General features: G+C 36.7%; 1 protein-coding gene across 1 annotated transcript in view; it reads right to left on the bottom strand.

Annotated features, from left to right (window-relative positions):
- Window positions 1–2654: 2654 nt before the first annotated feature.
- ppa1a (inorganic pyrophosphatase 1a) overlaps window positions 2655–19990 on the bottom strand; it is a 23906-nt gene continuing 6570 nt past the window's right edge. The window contains exons 4-11 of the mRNA XM_067430364.1: window positions 16623–16742; window positions 16238–16324; window positions 15572–15698; window positions 15374–15501; window positions 13660–13745; window positions 12681–12750; window positions 5641–5680; window positions 2655–2765 (exon numbers count right to left, since the gene is read on the bottom strand). Of these exons, the coding sequence (XP_067286465.1) occupies window positions 2734–2765; window positions 5641–5680; window positions 12681–12750; window positions 13660–13745; window positions 15374–15501; window positions 15572–15698; window positions 16238–16324; window positions 16623–16742 (690 nt within the window). The 3' untranslated portion in view covers window positions 2655–2733. The remainder of the gene's footprint in view (window positions 2766–5640; window positions 5681–12680; window positions 12751–13659; window positions 13746–15373; window positions 15502–15571; window positions 15699–16237; window positions 16325–16622; window positions 16743–19990) is intronic.

The following is a 19990-nucleotide window of genomic DNA, read 5'->3' as shown; positions in this document are numbered from 1 at the left end:
AGTGTGTGCGTGTGTCAGACTTAGTGTTTGAGTGTGAGTGTGTCAGACTCAGTGTGTGTGTGTGAGTGTGTCAGACTCAGTGTGTGCGTGTGAGTGTGTCAGACTTAGTGTGTGCGTGTGAGTGTGTCAGACTCAGTGTGTGCGTGTGAGTGTGTCAGACTTAGTGTTTGAGTGTGAGTGTGTCAGACTCAGTGTGTGATTGTGTCAGACTCAGTGTGTGCGTGTGAGTGTGTCAGACTCAGTGTGTGATTGTGTCAGACTCAGTGTGTGCATGTGAGTGTGTCAGACTCAGTGTGTGCATGTGAGTGTGTCAGACTCAGTGTGTGAGTGTGTCAGACTCAGTGTGTGAGTGTGTCAGACTCAGTGTGTGCGTGTGAGTGTGTCAGACTCAGTGTGTGATTGTGTCAGACTCAGTGTGTGCATGTGAGTGTGTCAGACTCAGTGTGTGCGCGTGAGTGTGTCAGACTCAGTGTGTGATTGTGTCAGACTCAGTGTTTGAGTGTGAGTGTGTCAGACTCAGTGTGTGTGTGTGAGTGTGTCAGACTTAGTGTGTGCGTGTGAGTGTGTCAGACTCAGTGTGTGTGTGTGAGTTTCAGACTCTGTGTGTGAGTGTCAGACTCAGTGTGTGTGTGTGTGTGTGTGTGAGCATGTCAGACTCAGTGTGTGTGTGTGAGCACTCAGTGTGTTTGTGAGTTTCAGACTCTGTGTGTGAGTGTCAGACTCAGTATGTGTGTGTGTGTGTGTGTGTGTGTGTGTGTGTGTGTGGTATTTATTTTTAAATGAACTGTAATGTATTTTACAGTTTATAAAATTAAGCCTAATTGTGACATTTTCATTCCAACTGAGCACATACAATGCTAAAAAAAAGTATTTAGAAAATGTCTAGTTTTGCTTTATATAAAGATCCTGATATTTAGCTATAACCAACCGATCAATGCAGATGTGCTGCACATACAGTCCCTGACCACTAGATTTCCCTATACACTAAAACTAAAATTATACTAAAAATATGATTAAAGTTATTCAACTTATTATACAAATAAAATATATGAATTAGGTCTTATTTAATTCTATAAACTATAATACTGATCTGCCAACATTGTCGCTATATGATAAATTAAAATAAGCTGATAACATCACTGTTTTCTCCAGTACGACTGTACAGCCAAATCTAATTTTGTCGCAATATTATCCTGTTTGACACTGTGAAGCTGCTTTGACACAATCGTGATTGTAAAAGCGCTATATAAATAAAGTTGATTGATTGATTGATTGATATACATACATATATATATATGATAGGTGAGTATTCAATCAGGGGCATTTTTACTTTAAATCTTAAATGTCTACATATCAAAAGTTAAAACATTAATCACGTCTTGTAATAAAATGAAATGTCTGTCATTAACTCCTCCCCCTAATGTCGCTCCACACCCGTCAGACCTCTGTTCATCTTCACACACAGTTTAAGATATTTTATATTTAGTCCGAGAGCGTATGCAAGTGTATGCACACTATACTGTCCATGTCCAGAAAGGGAATAAAAACATCATCACAGTAGTCCATATGAGACATCAGTGGGTTAATTAGAGTCTCTTGAAGCATCCAAAATACATTTGGGTCCAAAAATAACAAAAACTACGACTTTATTCAGCATTGGCTTCTCTTCCGCGTTTGTGTTCAATCCTCAAATAAAGATTCAAACGGTTATGAATCAGCGAATTGATTCATGATTCGGATCGCGTGTCAAACTGCTGAAATCACGAGACATTGGCGATCCAAATCATGAATCAATTCGCTGATTCATAACCGTTTGAATCTTTATTAGAGGATTGAACACAAACCCGGAAGAGAAGCCAATGCTGAATAAAGTCGTAGTTTTTGTTATTTTTGGACCCAAATGTATTTTGGATGCTTCAAGAGACTCTAATTAACCCACTGATGTCTCATATGGACTACTGTGATGATGTTTTTATTCCCTTTCTGGACATGGACAGTATAGTGTGCATACACTCTCGGACTAAATATAAAATATCTTAAACTGTGTGTGAAGATGAACGGAGGTCTTACAGGTGTGGAGCGACATTAGGGAGAGGAGTTAATGACAGACATTTCATTTCTGGGTGAACTAACCCTTTAAAGACCCGAATGATGGTGCAGAGCAGGAAATTTCCCCAAATTGAAGGATGATCCGTCCTCTAATTCCCATAAACATGATCTCTGCACACCTGCCTGACATTTCCAACACAGCAGATGCTGCAATGTTGGTGATGGTTGCCATGGTGACGGTGGATGAAGCCAGGAATAACATCATGGCATTAGCAGCATGTACAGCACCTGTCGAACTGCAATCAGGTATGACTAAATACGTTACAAAATTAATCTAATCTGCTACAATTAGACATGAACAGATGTGGATGCATGTATTTCAGTAAAAGTTGTAATGAACGCTGGAGATCACGTCACATTTTATTCTGATTCACCGTTTGCATTAAAACGCTCACATGTTCATACAGTATTATGCTTATAATAATAATAACAGATTTTATTTTTAACACACTTTTCATTCCAAAGAATCTCAAAGTGCAAAAAGGCCTCTCTTTTTTTTTTTTTAGGCCTCTACAACTTTATAAATCAACCTATACAGTGTTTATCAGCAACTAAAACTAAATCAGAAATATGACAGCCGGGATTGATGGAGTCGCCCTTGTTCCTGTCACCGCTGAGGATCTTCTATGTCTGGTTGTAATAAAACCATTTATCAGCTAGAAAGAGAGAGAGAAAGAAATATTATTTATTAATTTATTCATATGAAGCATCTGAAATAATCTTTTGAGGTTCCATAGTGTTGAATAATTGCGAAATGTATGTATAAATCATTTTTTTGTTGCAATAACTGTCTTAAAATAATAAACCCTAGGGTTATGTATCATTTTATATGTTAAATGAAGCTGTTAAATGCTTGAATTTGATTGGTTGATTAATGTTCTAAGGTAACATGGCTAAAGTAGTTCCAGGCAGGTTTTTGACAGCATTACAGTTCCATATCACTCCGCCAAATGATTTCAGTCCTTTTTAAATGGGGGGTTGAAATGCTGTTTCATGCATACTGATCTTTTTACACTGTTAAAGACTTGGAATCCCATACTAAACATGGACAAAGTTTCAAAAGTTAAGGTGGACGTTTGATGGGAGTATTTCTTTGTCAAAAATACTACTTCCGGTTAGTCATAAGTTTCGGCAAGTTTTTTGCGATCATGCGTCCACTTGACGTTAATGGGGGCGTAATTTCCTTGTATGGGCCTTACGGACAATTCTACCGGAAGAGCGTGAGAGAGAGAGGGAGAGAGAGAAAGTAACAGGCTACGCCCATCAAAACGGGGCTCGTAGGATGCTGGACAGGTGATGTGCACATAACAATGTCACCAAAAAAGTGCGTTTTTGGTTGCCAGACCAAGACAGTCCTGCACAGATTCCCCAAAACCCCGCGGTAAGGCAACAGTGGATGGAATTTGCTTTTCCGGATCAGCAACTGAGTTGCGCGAATGTTTATATCTGTTCGCTGCATTTCGGTGCCGACTGTTTCATAAACAAGGCCCAGCTCGACGCCGGATTTTCCCGATCGCCTAATGCTGAATGATGGAGCAGTCCCAACGATAAAGGTCCCAACGTTAGAACCGCAGGCGGTGAGTAAGACTGCTTCAAATGTGTGTGTTATTGCCTATGCTCATCAAGTAGCCCAAACATGATCACGTATAGTTAATTGATCAATGGAGCATGCGATGTGTAGTGCGTGTACATTTGTTTAGCTGGCCACTATATGTGTAACTTTATGTTTGTGTATTGTAAAAGCACTCCAAACAACAATACACAAAGAGGGGGGAAATATGTTGAACTAAATAAGCACGCTTCTTCATTCAAATGCGCTACTATTCCGTGTCTTTCTATGTAAACACTAACTTAGCCTGCCGTGCAAAACCAGTCCGCTTACTAACGTCTACACAAACCACGCGTAAACACACACACACACGTGCACAACTGCACTTCCCACATGTACACCTTTAAAGACAAAAATACGACGATATAATTCAAGTATAAATATGTAAATAACACAAGCCGCTAAGCATATTATATAGTTAGTGTATAACTTGTAGCACATAGAGACGTCCTGCTCTAGTCGTTTTTGCTGCTGCTCCTGTTCAACTGCAGCCTCTGGGTCTGATTCCGGATCATAGATGTATGGCTGTATCTGATTAAAAGCCATATTTTTATTTTGAATAAAGTTTTTTTCCCGCTGTTAGGGATGACACAGCTTTACGACGCACTCGACTCAACACAATAGCAGCAGCGCGCACACGTCATTCTTTAGCTCCGCCCACACGACACGCCCCCACCCGCTCGGCTTTTTCCGGAAAGACTCGGAACAGCGCATCTTTCTTATATAATTATAAAAAAATAAAGACTTTTCGGAGATATGCAGGATGCAATGCTACTCTATAGGTACTCAAGATTGACATGACACTGACTGAAACGGAGTGTTTCACCCCCCCTTTAAGGTCCTTACCATAGGCATCATATAGGTGATTTTATGATGTCTATGGTCCTTACAGCCGACCCTTTTAAGTTGTCATAGTTGGGTTAACTTTTATAGCAGTGAATATGAGAATATCGTTAAATATATTTTGTGTGCGCCCATTTACTCAATTAGAAAAAGAAAAACACAACAACAGTGATTTCACAACTTTCAAAAAGAGGGGGGAAAATAGAGTGAGATTTAAAAGAGAGAAAGATGTTAATTTTACTGTCACTCCAAGACGCTGCATTTGAAACTGTAATTGAATGCAAATTTCATATAATTCAAACTATTAGTGTTATAAATGAACACTTAAAATAAATGATTATACAAAAAACGTTGCAGGATTTACGATATTGATGACCAGCATCAATCAGTCTGTGAAAAGGAAAGACACAACGCCACTGACCAAGAAAATAAACATTGTTAACAAAAGGATACAAAAGAACAAATTATTTCCATGTTTTTTGCCTCAAAATTACACTTTATTATGTATGGACAGCACACTATTTTTCCGCTAAAAGGCGCGTGCCCGCACGCGCACCCCCCCCCCCCCCCCCACACACACACACACAGTATGGACTTTTATGGTCTATAACTCGCACAGAAATGCGCAGCTCTGAGGATTTTTATCAGTTAAACAGTTATAATAACTTAATTAATGGCTCAAGTCTCCATCTCTAAAATTAGGTTTAGGAATTGGCAACAGAGGCGTGAGACAAGATCCATAAAAAAGTAGTCCCTCGCCTCGTCTTCTGGCCGAATTACCGCCTCGGATATGCATTATTTTCGAATTATTTAACGGCCCGTCGTCAGGGGTAACTTGTTTTCTGTACTTTTATGCAAAAGTAATATATAACAAAGTATTAGTGTTATAAATGTACACAAAAAAAGAAAGATAATCCAAAAACCAGGATTGCAGGATCACAGTCTGTGAAAACTAAAAGGTCTATGTCTATGACTTATTTGACAGTTTAATATCACCCCCGTTGATCTGAGGAAAGCGAAAAAGGTGCTTAAATCCCTAATTCGCGGTCGGAGATCAGACCGAAGGACGGATCACTCACCTGAGCTGGGAGTCGGCTCTGCCTCACCGTAAGGACGAGCCTGAGAAAATAACATAAGGTAGATTTTTACAGGAATAATTAAACAAAATTATAATAGAGTAATGGAGGGATTGCGTCAAAACCCTCCACTGTTTCCCTCAAAATGTTCCTGTGGGGTTTATAATGGGGTTTTTCAATAAGGTGTGAGGTAAACACGACCATATAACGTTAGACATTTTGTCTGAAAACCAATTCTGAGCTGTTATGTTTATTTAAAAATAACTAGATGCGCGTTTGAGTGTGCGAGTGTGTGTTTGTGTGTGTGTAATTTACGTTGTAGAGCAACACCTCCAAGTGGGTCCGTGTATCATCTGATCATTTCATTTCCTGTTTAAAATGGAATAACGAGAACACATAAATCGTCTCGTTTATTCGTTTTTTTGTTTAGTTTGAAAACGAAAAATGAGATTTTGGCTCGATTTTTCATATTTCGTTTGCGGTTTATAAAACGGTTTATGGGTTTGATATTTCGTTTCCACACGTGGGCGGCGCCGAAACGCCTCTTTCATCTGATTGGTCAAACAGCTCCGCCTTCAGCGCGAGCTCTTCATTCTGTCAGGCAGAATACAAGTGCGGGACTGACAAATGCAATTTAATTAAAATACATGTCCGAAAACACCACACACTGCTAACTACACACAATATTTAAAGCAGAAATATGTTGCTATATGAAAGATGTTGTCACGTAATTCGTGCTGTTGCGATTTGCAAGCGACCTCCATTAATGTGAGCCATAGGCTATTATTTGAGGATGATAGCCTGTTTCTCATTGATAAATACGGTGCAAATAGTCCCGTCTCTTTGGATAAAAGGGAAATGGAAATAAAAATAAATAACAGGCTGAACTGTACATGATAATATGTCTGTGATATTTGCCACTCTCGTCTTTTATTTACATCAAAAGGCAGGTAGGCATGTGTGACATTTCAATAATCAAGAAAATTGAATAGAAATACAGTTTATATTTGTGAATGTGTCTATTCTGTTCACGTGAAAAGAAAGAGACAGAAAAGTGAGAAGTATCAGTAAACATACATTAATTGATACTGACAAAATTAGCAGTTTGGGTTTAATTAAAATCATGTCGGTTGAAGAGCACGACATAGGCCTACCTTTAAAATCGTATTATTTTTATTATAAAACAGATAATAAATAATGAATTGGGTGATGTTTCTCTGAGTTGTCTTTATTAAGTTTGCTTGAGAGCTCCAGCATATAGTCCTATTTAAATATTATTTATTATTAATATTATGAGAACTATAATGCTTCACCAAACTCAGCTCAGACCTTCAGACTGGTCTGACTCACTTATATCTTTTCTAACGGGTCAGACTTACTTTCCCAAAAAATCCCATTGACTTGCGTTATCTGAGCAATGATGGCCGTAATGATTAAAGCTGTCCACTAGAGGGGGCGACAGGATAAGTCTTTTCTACTCACTTTCCCTGTTTGCAACAGTTTAAATGACAAATTAATTTCATTCATAAATAGGCCATATCTGTCTATGAGAACAAGCTTTACACTTCAAGCTGTACAACTTATTAAAACTTGAACACTGCTTCAGAGTTTGCCACTCTTTAGTTTCTTTTAAGATATTCACACTTTTGCATTTAGGGCCTAATGTTTGTCCATCTGGAACTTGCTAGGTTTGCCCTTTGTGCTGCTCCCTATGTACTGGAAACCATGTCTTGAATCTGTCTGGATACATTCTCCAAACCCTGAGAGGCCTCCAACCGCTACTCGATTTGCTATTTAAGGTAGTGAAGGGCAGCTTTTTCAGCATCTCTGTGACAATTTAAAAAAAGAAAAAGGTTACCACATAAATTACTTTGACTTATCCCTCCTTAAATATATATATATATATATATATATATATATAATATAAAACAAGATCATCATCACCAAAAAATACTTAGATACTATTTTATAATGAATGAATACGGCCTTGAAATCGTATTCTCTAATTTATCAATGGCTGCCAATGTTGAGTTAAGCCTAGTGACAAATTCAAAATATAAAAACATATTTACAAATACAAATATCTTGTTTACTCAATCAAATTTTTATTTAAAAAAAATATTGTTATATTACTTGTGATGTAGTGATTTGCTAAATGTAATACTTTACAGTATTTTTTAATTACAAGTGTACATTACTGACATTTAGTGTACATTGGCCTATATAAATAGTCGAGCTAAACTTTGCAGGACATTTGCCCTGACATTAGCTCTTTACATGAATAAAATTTATCAACAGCAAGTAGGGCTTAAAATATAACGCTCATTACAAATGCAAGTTCCAGATGGACAAACATTAGGCCCTAAATGCAAAAGTGTGAATATCTTAAAAGAAACTAAAGAGTGGCAAACTCTCAAGCAGTGTTCAAGTTGACAGAATGAAGAGCTCGCGCTGAAGGCGGAGCTGTTTGACCAATCAGATGAAAGAGGCGTTTCGGCGCCGCCCACGTGTGGAAACGAAATATCAAACCCATAAACCGTTTTATAAACCGCAAACGAAATATGAAAAATCGAGCCAAAATCTCATTTTTCGTTTTTAAACTAAACAAAAAAACGAATAAACGAGACGATTTATGTGTTCTCGTTATTCCATTTCAAACAGGAAATGAAATGATCAGATGATACACGGACCCAAGTGTAGTAGTCAACTTATTTACTTAGAAATGTAAAAACTCAAGGAACCAGTGGCAGGTTTTGACGTCATCATTTCGTCATATCCTGCCATACTTTAGTTCCATTATACTTTGACTTTATATGTAGAAAAACCCAAAATATTAATATTATTGTAAAAAGGAGGCCATTTTTAACTCCAAAGAGCAAGCGGGACTTGATGTCCTGGTAGATTATAGAACACTTAAAGAGATATTTCACTAAAAAAGATACGATTCTGTCATTATTTACTGGCCCTCAAGTTGTTCCAGACCTGTATGCGTACGCAGAAGAAGGAAACTCAGGTTTGGGACAACTTGGGTGCGAGTAAATGATAACAACATTTAAATTTTCCTTCATTGACACGTTCAAAAGTCTTTTCTGTTGACAAAATTTGCATTTCACATGGAATAACACATATAAGGCATACTATTTAAAAACAAATCACTATTTTTATCATACTTGGTTCAACGAAGGGATTTTTTTTTGTTAATTTGTTAACATACTGAAACAGTTAAACTAAGAGAGTTTGCTCTTGCTCTTAAATGTGCAGTGTGTAGTATTGATGAGGATCTTTTGACAGGAATGCAATAATAGACATTACTATATTTTCAGTGTAGTATAAACCCTTGCATAATGAGCCGTTATGTTTTTATGACCTTAGATTGAGCCGCTTCTATCTACACACACCGCGGGTCCATTACAATGAAGTCGCCATTTTGCGCCGCCATGTTTCTACAGTAGCCCTAAAGGGACAAACTAATCTCTGCTATCTCAGACGACGTTTTTGTCCTGTGTCAGGCACCGTAGCTTTTCTGTGTGCTTTGAAAGAGAGGGGTGAGCCGTGAAGGATTGTAATTCACAACCTCACCACTAGATGCCGCTAAAATGTACACACTGCACCTTTAATGGAAATCAAAACAATCTTTGTGTGCATTTTCATTGATAATGTTTTATGTTTTAAAACTAAAATGTAGCAATAAGGATATACAAAATGCTCTTTGTTGTTTTTAAATTTTTTTTTTTGGGTCAAAGCATGGAAATTGCCGTTTTGTGTTATGACAAAATTAAGGAAGTGTCTTACAAATTACTTCACAGAATCTATCCTGCATGCTAAGCAAGTTTTGGAAAGGTTTAAGCTCAATATTTCACATACCTGTGAATTTTGTGCACTAGAAAAATAAACCTTTTCATCAGTTTTTATTATTTTGGAAAGATTTAGAAAAGTTTATTATAGAAAACTGAAGTGTCCAATATTTTATGTGCTTTTTATATTCAGAATGACAATTTGGATTATAAAGAACTAAAATTATACAGTTATCTGTGACCCTGGAGAGCGTCAGCAGTCCTGCGTCTCACGGGTATATCTGTGGCCATAGCCAACGATACATCGAATGGGTCAAAATGATCCATTTTTCTTTGATGCCAAAAATCATTAGGATATTAAGATCAAGATAGTCAATTTCCTACCATATATATATATATATATATATATATATATATATATATATATATATATATATATATATATATATATATAAAATTATAATTAGTAGTAACATGCATAGCTAAGGACTTCATTTGGACAACTTTAAAGGAGATTTTTTCAATATTTAGACTTTTCTGCACCCTCAAATTACAGATTTTCAAATAGTTGGCCAAATATTATCCTAACAAACCATAAATCAATGAAAGATTATTTATTATGAATAAATCTCAATTAAAAAAAGAGGTACAATCTTGACTGGTTTTGTGGTCCAGTGTCACATATATATATTATTGAATTGAGGATGAGTAGATGTCGTCACGACACCGCGCCCCGCCCCCTTCCGCCATTTTGGGAGGATGGTCCGCCAGGTATTGGATTCGGACAGAGACCGGAGAAGAGAGAATCTGATGATTACCATGTACATCATTTTCCAAACTCAATGGAACATGAAGTCTAAATCCACCCCAGCCGATCTGAGAAAGCAGCTGCTGGTAAACATACGCCATTATTTCACCACAGGGTGTCAGTCATCGTCTTACTAGTGCCGCGATGCTGGAGTGTGTTGACATCTGATGAACACGATCATTTATTTATTTGTATTAAACATTTTGAAAACTATTCTGTCATTTTTCATTGTCAATTTTGTTCTATGTAATGTACATGTTAATGCCAAAATGATTAATATTCAAAGTAGGCCTATAGCTAGTTGACTGTCATTTTCCTCTAACGTTACATGTACCTACTGAGCATTTAGTCTAAGGCTGGACTAAAAGCACCAGCGCACACAAGCGTCCCTTTTTATTAAGTTAGTTAAATTAATTTAGAAATGTAATCTTGTCATTAGGTATAAAATGTGGTCAGTATGAGAAAAACACTGTTAATGAGAGGACGAGCACTAGACTGTTGCAGGATAGTGGGGAGATATATTTATTTATTATTCAGAATGCACAAAGAATATATAGAAACATTTCAGAAACGTGCAAGGTAGTAAGTTAAAGCATCTAACGTTAGGTCTCTGTTCCATTCTGCTGCAGGCAGCTCGCAGCAATTGCTCGTGCTTGGCGCTGGTAGCAATTTCTCCCTGTAGTTAACCTCCATTTCTTTTTAATTTCCATTTAACATTTCTCTGTTTAAACGACGTGATACTTCCTCGAGCCGTCTTTCCTGCTCCGATCTCTGTATCGCTCTTACAGTGTTGCCCCTGGCAACTGATAGCGTCGGATCCCAAAATGGTGGACGGGCCCAAACAAGGGGGTAATCTAGCGCTCGGAAAGCGTTCCACCCCTAGGGGCTGCCATTGCTAAGCAAGCCATCACCTGCTGTTAGCATCCCATTGACTCCCATTCATTTTTGAGTCACTTTGACAGTGAATAACTTTACATCTGAGGCGTTTAAAGACTCCATTTGTCCATTGTTTATTTCTAAAGAAACACGACAATGCATAAAAGGCTCCGTTACCTTGTATCTTACACTATCGCCCCGCAGAAGCTGTTTTTGTAAAAATAGGCTAACGATTGCGTCATAACCAACGCGACTCTGTCGCACAGTTGAGAAATTACCGTATAGACCTGAGGAGACGCTCAGAGGCAATCTTTACTGTCTATGAGGCAGTCGGGGGGATGTGGAGACATAAAGTCTGATAAAGTCAAAGGAGAAGAATGGGGAGAAGCCGATAGAGAGCCAAAAGCAACGGGAGAAAATATTTAAACAACGGGATTCAGATTTCACTTTCCACAACTACTAGAAGACCTACAGTGGTCAGACAGGAGGCTCACGTCACATCTACGTCCTCAAGCTCCGTCTGAGCCGGCGCAGTTCGCTCCGCCATCAGGAAGTGAGTGCCTCTAGGTTGACTTCATTATTTCGCCGTTGACGTCAATGGGAACGCTCAGTCCATTTCTTTTACTGTCTATGGCCCAAACACCACCCAATTTGTCATGTGACAGCAAGCTACCATGACGTATGTCCTCATTCTCAATTGAACTAGAACTATTGTAATGACATTTAGTCAGTATTTAATAAATTATAAGGACATGGGTGGTTGCTTTTTTCATACAATCAGCCTATTGGAATGCATTATGGTTTTGTCTTCTTGAAGGATACATGCAGTCCTGCTCTATAACCATAAAAAAAATTAAAAGTATAAAAAATAGTTGCCAAATATTGTCCTAACAAACCATACATCAATTATGCTTATTTATTCAGCTTTCAGGTGATATTTACAATATAAAATTACCCTTATGACTGGTTTTGTAGTCAGGGGTCACATTTATTTTATTAGGAAACATAAAAAGAAGTGGGCACTGTGCAAACCACATTTTTCACATTTTACAAATGACTTTAAATTAAAAAATAATCTTTTGCAAGAAAACTAACAACCAAAAAGTGCTGAAAACATGACAAATTATTTTTTTAAAAATATTATATTGCATGATAGTTTGACTTTAACGATGCTTTTCTGATGCTTTTTTCTTTTTCCAGTTTCAACTTAATACCAAACTCCTGTTTAAAAGAACTCGAGGGTGAGTAAATGTTTGACATTTAATTTTTGCGTTGGACTTTTAATGGCTTTTTAAAAGTTAAATCAGACCACTGACAAGACGATTAAACTCCCACCGCATTATTCTCACTCTTCAAAGTGATTTTATATAATTGCAATTGCATGATTATTAATCCAAACAGACCCCTGGCGTTGTTTGAGAAGAATGCAATCAGCATTTCATTACGCTCAAATGTCCCCCAAAGCCTCGATGCTCCAGTGAGATGGGTTATAATTCTGTGTGTGTGTGTGTGTGTGTGTGTGTGTGTGTGTGTGAGAGACAGAAGAGCTGATAGAAAACACTCACTGAATCGACAATGGCTTTGGCTTCGGCACCGGAGCAGCAGAAGGGACTTTCGGAGACGCAGGTGTTCATACTGAAGGATATTGGAAACAAAAGCGTAACACTGAGATATGGTCAAAGCAAATGTTCATTCGCTGAAGGTGATGTGAGCTAAACAAACCCAGACCATCTCCTGTTGAAATCTAATTTCTGGTCTCAAATCCGCCACAGTGGACCATCTTTGAAAGCTGGACACCACAATTTTCAATCACAGCGTGACGACTGGCTGTCTAATGACTACATTTTGATCTAAATGAGAGAATCCATGCTTCATATTGAATTCCTGTTGCTCGAGTGGCCTAAAGCAATGCATATGCTTTTCTCAAGTGTATATTAAAAGAAAAGCGTGAGGTACGAATGTATTCTGACAGCTTTCTATCAGAACCAGCATTAACTTCTGGAGCAGTTTGAGCTCCAGTAGCTCGTCTGTTTGATCGGACCCCACGGGCCAGCCTTCGCTCCCCACGTGCATCAATGAGCCTTGGCCGCCCATGACCCTGTGGCCGGTTCTCCACTGGTCCTTCCTTGGAGCACTTTTGATAGATACTGACCACTGCAGACCGGGAACAGCCCACAAGAGCTGCAGTTTTGGAGATGCTCTGACCCAGTCGTCTAGCCGTCACAATCTGGCCAAACTCGCTCAAATCCTTACGCTTGCCCATTTCTCCTGCTTCACACACATCAACTCTAAGGAAAAAAAATGTTCACTTGCTGCCTAATATATCCCACCCACTAACAGGAGCCGTGATGAAGAGATCATCAGTGTTATTCACTTCACCTGTCAGTGGTCATAATGCTATGCTTGCTCAGTGACAGACTCACAGATTCTGAGTGACTTTCAAGATGGCACATCTCATGATTGAACAGAATGGCTTGTCTGAGCAGTTCTGTGTCGATTAAAGTTTGAAACTAAAGATAAATCATAGCCTGACGGCCGTCTCACCAGTTGACTTCTCCCGCGTCTGTCCTCTTGGAGATCAGAGCTTTCCAGAAACTATGAGTGTCCTTAACCGTTTTAATGGCAAAATCCTGCAGAACATAAAATAAGAAGACCTTTTAAAACATTATATATATATATATATATATATATATATATATATATATATATATATATATATATATATATATATATATATATATATATATATATACATATATATATATATATATATATATATGTATATATATATATATATATATATGTATATATATATATAAATATTTGCTATTTTTAAAGCATTAAAAAAATAAAGAAATCAAGAAAATATACACATTTTCTAAAGCATTTAAAAATAAAAAAATCATTATTTCCCTAAAAATAAAAACTGTATATTTACTAAAAAAATTACATATAAAAAATATAGTGTATTTGGTAATTTGTAATCCATTTAAAAATAAATTAATTATAAAATTCTGATTTAGTATATTAAAATTATTTTTAAACATTTAAGAAACTATAGGGCTAGTATATTTTTACATTTTTAAAGCATTAAAAAATATTTAATTACTAAAAACAACACTATTTTTTATTAAAAAAGAAAATTTTAAAATATAAAAAATATTCAGTATCTTTACTAAAAATTAAAACACTTAATTATAAAATATTTGAAAATAAAAAACTGGATATTTGCTAAAAAAATTGTGATTGGTTGCTAGGGTTTTGTGATTGGTTGCTAGGGTGTTGTGATTGGTTGCTAGGGTGTTGTGATTGGTGGCTAGGGTGATGTGATTGGTGGCTAGGGTGTTGTGATTGGTTGCTAGGGTGTTGTGATTGGTGGCTAGGGTGATGTGATTGGTGGCTAGGGTGTTGTGATTGGTTGCTAGGGTGTTGTGATTGGTGGCTAGGGTGATGTGATTGGTGGCTAGGGTGTTGTGATTGGTTGCTAGGGTGTTGTGATTGGTGGCTAGGGTGATGTGATTGGTTGCTAGGGTGTTGTGATTGGTGGTTAGGGGGATGTGATTGGTAGCTAGGGTGTTGTGAGTGGTTGCTAGGGTGTTATTATTGGTGGCTAGGGTGATGTAATTGGTTGCTAGGGTGTTGTGATTGGTGGCTAGGGTGATGTGATTGGTGGCTAGGGTGTTGTGATTGGTTGCTAGGGTGATGTGATTGGTGGCTAGGGGGATGTGATTGGTGGCTAGGGTGTTGTGATTGGTTGCTAGGGTGTTGTGATTGGTGGCTAGGTTGATGTGATTGGTTGCTAGGGTGTTGTGATTGGTTGCTAGGGTGTTGTGATTGGTGGCTAGGGTGATGTGATTGGTTGCTAGGGTGTTGTGATTGGTGGTTAGGGTGTTGTGATTGGTTGCTAGGGTGTTGTGATTGGTGGTTAGGGTGATGTGATTGGTGGCTAGGGTGATGTGATTGGTTGCTAGGGTGTTGTGATTGGTTGCTAGGGTGTTGTGATTGGTGGCTAGGGTGATGTGATTGGTGGCTAGGGTGTTGTGATTGGTTGCTAGGGTGTTGTGATTGGTGGCTTCTGAATGTTTAAAAACTCATCAAGTCTTTGTGAGACATGCTGGCTAATCTCAGATCTGGGAGAGAAATTAAAAGTGCATGCTTGAATTTTCCTGCCTTGATGACATGATGAGAAAAGTATCTTCCTTAATCAAATGTCATCTGTGTTTCCTGTAAAGACGTTGGTCCTGTTGGCTCTATTTACCCTGTTCTTGAATTCCCCATTGAAGGCGAACTGGTTTTCCGGCTTCCCATCAGGCACTTTATACATCCTGAACCAATCAAGTGTGGCCTGCAGGTATCCGGGCTTGAGTCTGCGGACGTCCTCGATGTCTGCGAATCACAGAGCTCGCTGAGATTGAACATCACACTAATTACAGATGCAGAGGTGAAGGTCTCAAACCATTGAAGTCTTCAGCCTCTGGGTCCTCGACATTTATAACGATGACTTTCCAGTCGGTTTCTCCTTCGTCTATCAGCGCCAGAGTCCCCAACACCTTCACACGGATGACTTCCCCCCGAGAGCAAACCTGATCGAAAACACGCACACGCACACGCACACACACACACACACACACACACGTAGTGTTTTCATGTTTTATAGGGACTTTCCATAGGCATAATGGTTTTTATACTGTACAAACCGTATTTTCTATCCCCTTACACTGCCCCTAAACCTACCCATCACACACACACTTATGTCTGTTATATCACACCATGTCTGGTTCACTAATTTTGTGGGGACACTCCATAGACGGAATGGTTTTTATACCGTACAAACTTTACATTCTATCCCCCTACACTGCCCCTACCCCTAAACCTATCCACGCACGCACGCGCACGCGCACGCGCACACACACACACACGCACATACACACATACACACACACACACCGTAACTCAAACACACACACACACACACACACACACACACACACACACACACACACACACACACACACACACACACACACACACACACACACACACACACACACACACACACACATATACACACACACACACACACAATATATATAGGGTTGAATGATTTGACTCTGGTCTTTACCTTATTCCCAATGTCACAGATATCGATGGGATCGTTATCCCCGCAGCAGCCCGTGTCTCTGTCCCTGTGCCCTGGATCCTCCCACGTCTGGAAAAGATGAGAAATGAACTGTCCATTCATCCAGAATATCTGAGCGTGTCACTCATGTGGACACACACACACACCCTGATGTGACCGAGGTGAGTTCTGCTGCCGCTGATAACATTCCCCCAGTAATGCCTCGGGACAAATCTTTGTGCCTGCTTGGGTTGGCATCTAAACATGCATGAAATGTCTCTCTCTGAACTCGTTCATGCATCCACCTCTCTTTTCCCTGGAGTTTTCCCACATTTGAATTATACATGGTGCACTTCTAAACGTCCGGAGGAGCCATGTGGACACAAACCTGAGGAATCGCTCCATAGTTCCAGATGTAGCCCTTATGGGGAAAGACATTGCTAACGTAACGTAGATTCCCTTTCTTCACGTCCTGCTTCAGTGGATTGAGAGGATCTTTAGTGGCGATCTGAGACAAACGAGAAGAATATTTCAAAATTTGCTAAGACTTTATAAAATTATAAAACATGTTTCTCCTATGAAATGTGAAACTGAATGTAAACACAGCTCTGAGTATTAGATGGACTAGATTCAAGTCATAACATAAAATCCAGTATTATTTTTTAATCTATACAGTATTAATCCAGTATAGATATAAAGACAGAATTCTGTGATATAAAGACAGAATTTCTTAGATATAAAGTCAGAATTCTGAGATATAAAGTCAGAATTCTGTGATATAAAGTCAGAATTCTGTGATATAAAGTCAGAATTCTGAGATATAAAGACAGAATTCTGAGATATAAAGTCAGAATTCTGAGATATAAAGTCAGAATTCTGAGATATAAAGACAGAATTCTGAGATATAAAGACAGAATTCTGAGATATAAAGACAGAATTCTGTGATATAAAGACAGAATTCTGTGATATAAAGTCAGAATTCTGAGATATAAAGACAGAATTCTGAGATATAAAGTCAGAATTCTGAGATATAAAGTCAGAATTCTGAGATATAAAGACAGAATTCTGTGATATAAAGACAGAATTCTGTGATATAAAGTCAGAATTCTGAGATATAAAGACAGAATTCTGAGATATAAAGTCAGAATTCTGAGATATAAAGTCAGAATTCTGAGATATAAAGACAGAATTCTGTGATATAAAGACAGAATTCTGTGATATAAAGTCAGAATTCTGAGATATAAAGACAGAATTCTGAGATATAAAGACAGAATTCTGAGGTATAAAGTCAGAATTCTGAGATATAAAGTCAGAATTCTGAGATATAAAGTCAGAATTCTGAGATATAAAGACAGAATTCTGAGGTATAAAGACAGAATTCTGAGATATAAAGACAGAATTCTGAGGTATAAAGTCAGAATTCTGTGATATAAAGACAGAATTTCTTAGATATAAAGTCTGAATTTCTTAGATATAAAGTCAGAATTCTGAGATATAAAGACAGAATTCTGAGATATAAAGTCAGAATTCTGAGATATAAAGTCAGAATTCTGAGATATAAAGACAGAATTCTGTGATATAAAGACAGAATTCTGAGATATAAAGTCAGAATTCTGAGATATAAAGACAGAATTCTGTGATATAAAGACAGAATTCTGTGATATAAAGTCAGAATTCTGAGATATAAAGACAGAATTCTGAGATATAAAGACAGAATTCTGAGATATAAAGTCAGAATTCTGAGATATAAAGACAGAATTCTGAGATATAAAGACAGAATTCTGTGATATAAAGTCAGAATTCTGAGATATAAAGACAGAATTCTGAGATATAAAGACAGAATTCTGAGGTATAAAGTCAGAATTCTGAGATATAAAGTCAGAATTCTGAGATATAAAGTCAGAATTCTGAGATATAAAGACAGAATTCTGAGGTATAAAGACAGAATTCTGAGATATAAAGACAGAATTCTGAGGTATAAAGTCAGAATTCTGTGATATAAAGACAGAATTTCTTAGATATAAAGTCAGAATTTCTTAGATATAAAGTCAGAATTCTGAGATATAAAGACAGAATTCTGAGATATAAAGTCAGAATTCTGAGATATAAAGTCAGAATTCTGAGATATAAAGACAGAATTCTGTGATATAAAGACAGAATTCTGAGATATAAAGACAGAATTCTGAGATATAAAGACAGAATTCTGAGATATAAAGACAGAATTCTGAGATATAAAGACAGAATTCTGAGATATAAAGACAGAATTCTGAGATATAAAGTCAGAATTATGTGATATAAAGTCAGAATTATTTGATATAAAGTCAGAATTGAGTGATATAAAGTCAGAATTATTTGATATAAAGTCAGAATTGAGTGATATAAAGTCAGAATTATGTGACAAAGTCAGAATTATGTGATATATATAGTCAGAATTATTTGATATAAAGTCAGAATTGAGTGATATAAAGTCTGAATTGAGAGATATAAAGTCAGAATTATGTGACAAAGTCAGAATTATGTGATATATATAGTCAGAATTATTTGATATAAAGTCAGAATTGAGTGATATAAAGTCTGAATTGAGAGATATAAAGTCAGAATTATGTGACAAAGTCAGAATTATGTGATATATATAGTTAGAATTATTTGATATAAAGTCAGAATTGAGTGATATAAAGTCAGAATTATGTGACATAAAGTCAGATTTGAGTGATATAAAGTCAGAATTATGTGACATAAAGTCAGAATTATATGATATAAAGTCAGAATTGACTGATAGAAAGTCAGAATTGAGTGATATAAAGACAGAATTATTTGATATAAAGTCAGAATTATGTGACAAAGTCAGAATTATATGATATAAAGTCAGAATTGAGTGATATAAAGTCAGAATTGAGTGATATAAAGACAGAATTATTTGATATAAAGTCAGAATTATGTGACAAAGTCAGAATTATATGATATAAAGTCAGAATTGAGTGATATAAAGTCAGAATTGTGTGATATAAAGTCAGAATAATGTGACAAAGTCAGAATTGAGTGATATAAAGTCAGAATTATATGATATAAAGTCAGAATTATGTTACAAAGTCAGAATTATGTGATATAAAGTCAGAATTATTTGATATAAAGTCAGAATTGAGTGATATAAAGTCAGAATTATTTCATATAAAGTCAGAATTGAGTGATATAAAGTCAGAATTGAGTGATATAAAGACAGAATTATTTTATATAAAGTCAGAATTGAGTGATATAAAGTCAGAATTGTGTGATATAAAGTCAGAATTATTTGATATAAAGTCAGAATTGAGTGATATAAAGTCAGAATTGTGTGATATAAAGTCAGAATTGAGTGATATAAAGTCAGAATTATTTGATATAAAGTCAGAATTGAGTGATATAAAGTCAGAATTATTTTATATAAAGTCAGAATTGAGTGATATAAAGTCAGAATTGAGTGATATAAAGTCAGAATTATTTGATATAAAGTCAGAATTGAGTGATATAAAGTCAGAATTGTGTGATATAAAGTCAGAATAATGTGACAAAGTCAGAATTGAGTGATATAAAGACAGAATTATTTGATATAAAGTCAGAATTATGTGACATAAAGTCAGAATTATATGATATAAAGTCAGAATTGAGTGATATAAAGTCAGAATTGAGTGATATAAAGACAGAATTATTTGATATAAAGTCAGAATTGAGTGATATAAAGTCAGAATTATTTGATATAAAGTCAGAATTATTTGATAT

Source organism: Pseudorasbora parva, chromosome 21 (assembly GCF_024679245.1).
Source record: "Pseudorasbora parva isolate DD20220531a chromosome 21, ASM2467924v1, whole genome shotgun sequence".
Lineage (NCBI taxonomy): Eukaryota > Metazoa > Chordata > Actinopteri > Cypriniformes > Gobionidae > Pseudorasbora > Pseudorasbora parva.
The sequence above is the reverse complement of the archived record's forward strand: the minus strand, read 5'-3'. Positions and strand labels throughout refer to the sequence as shown.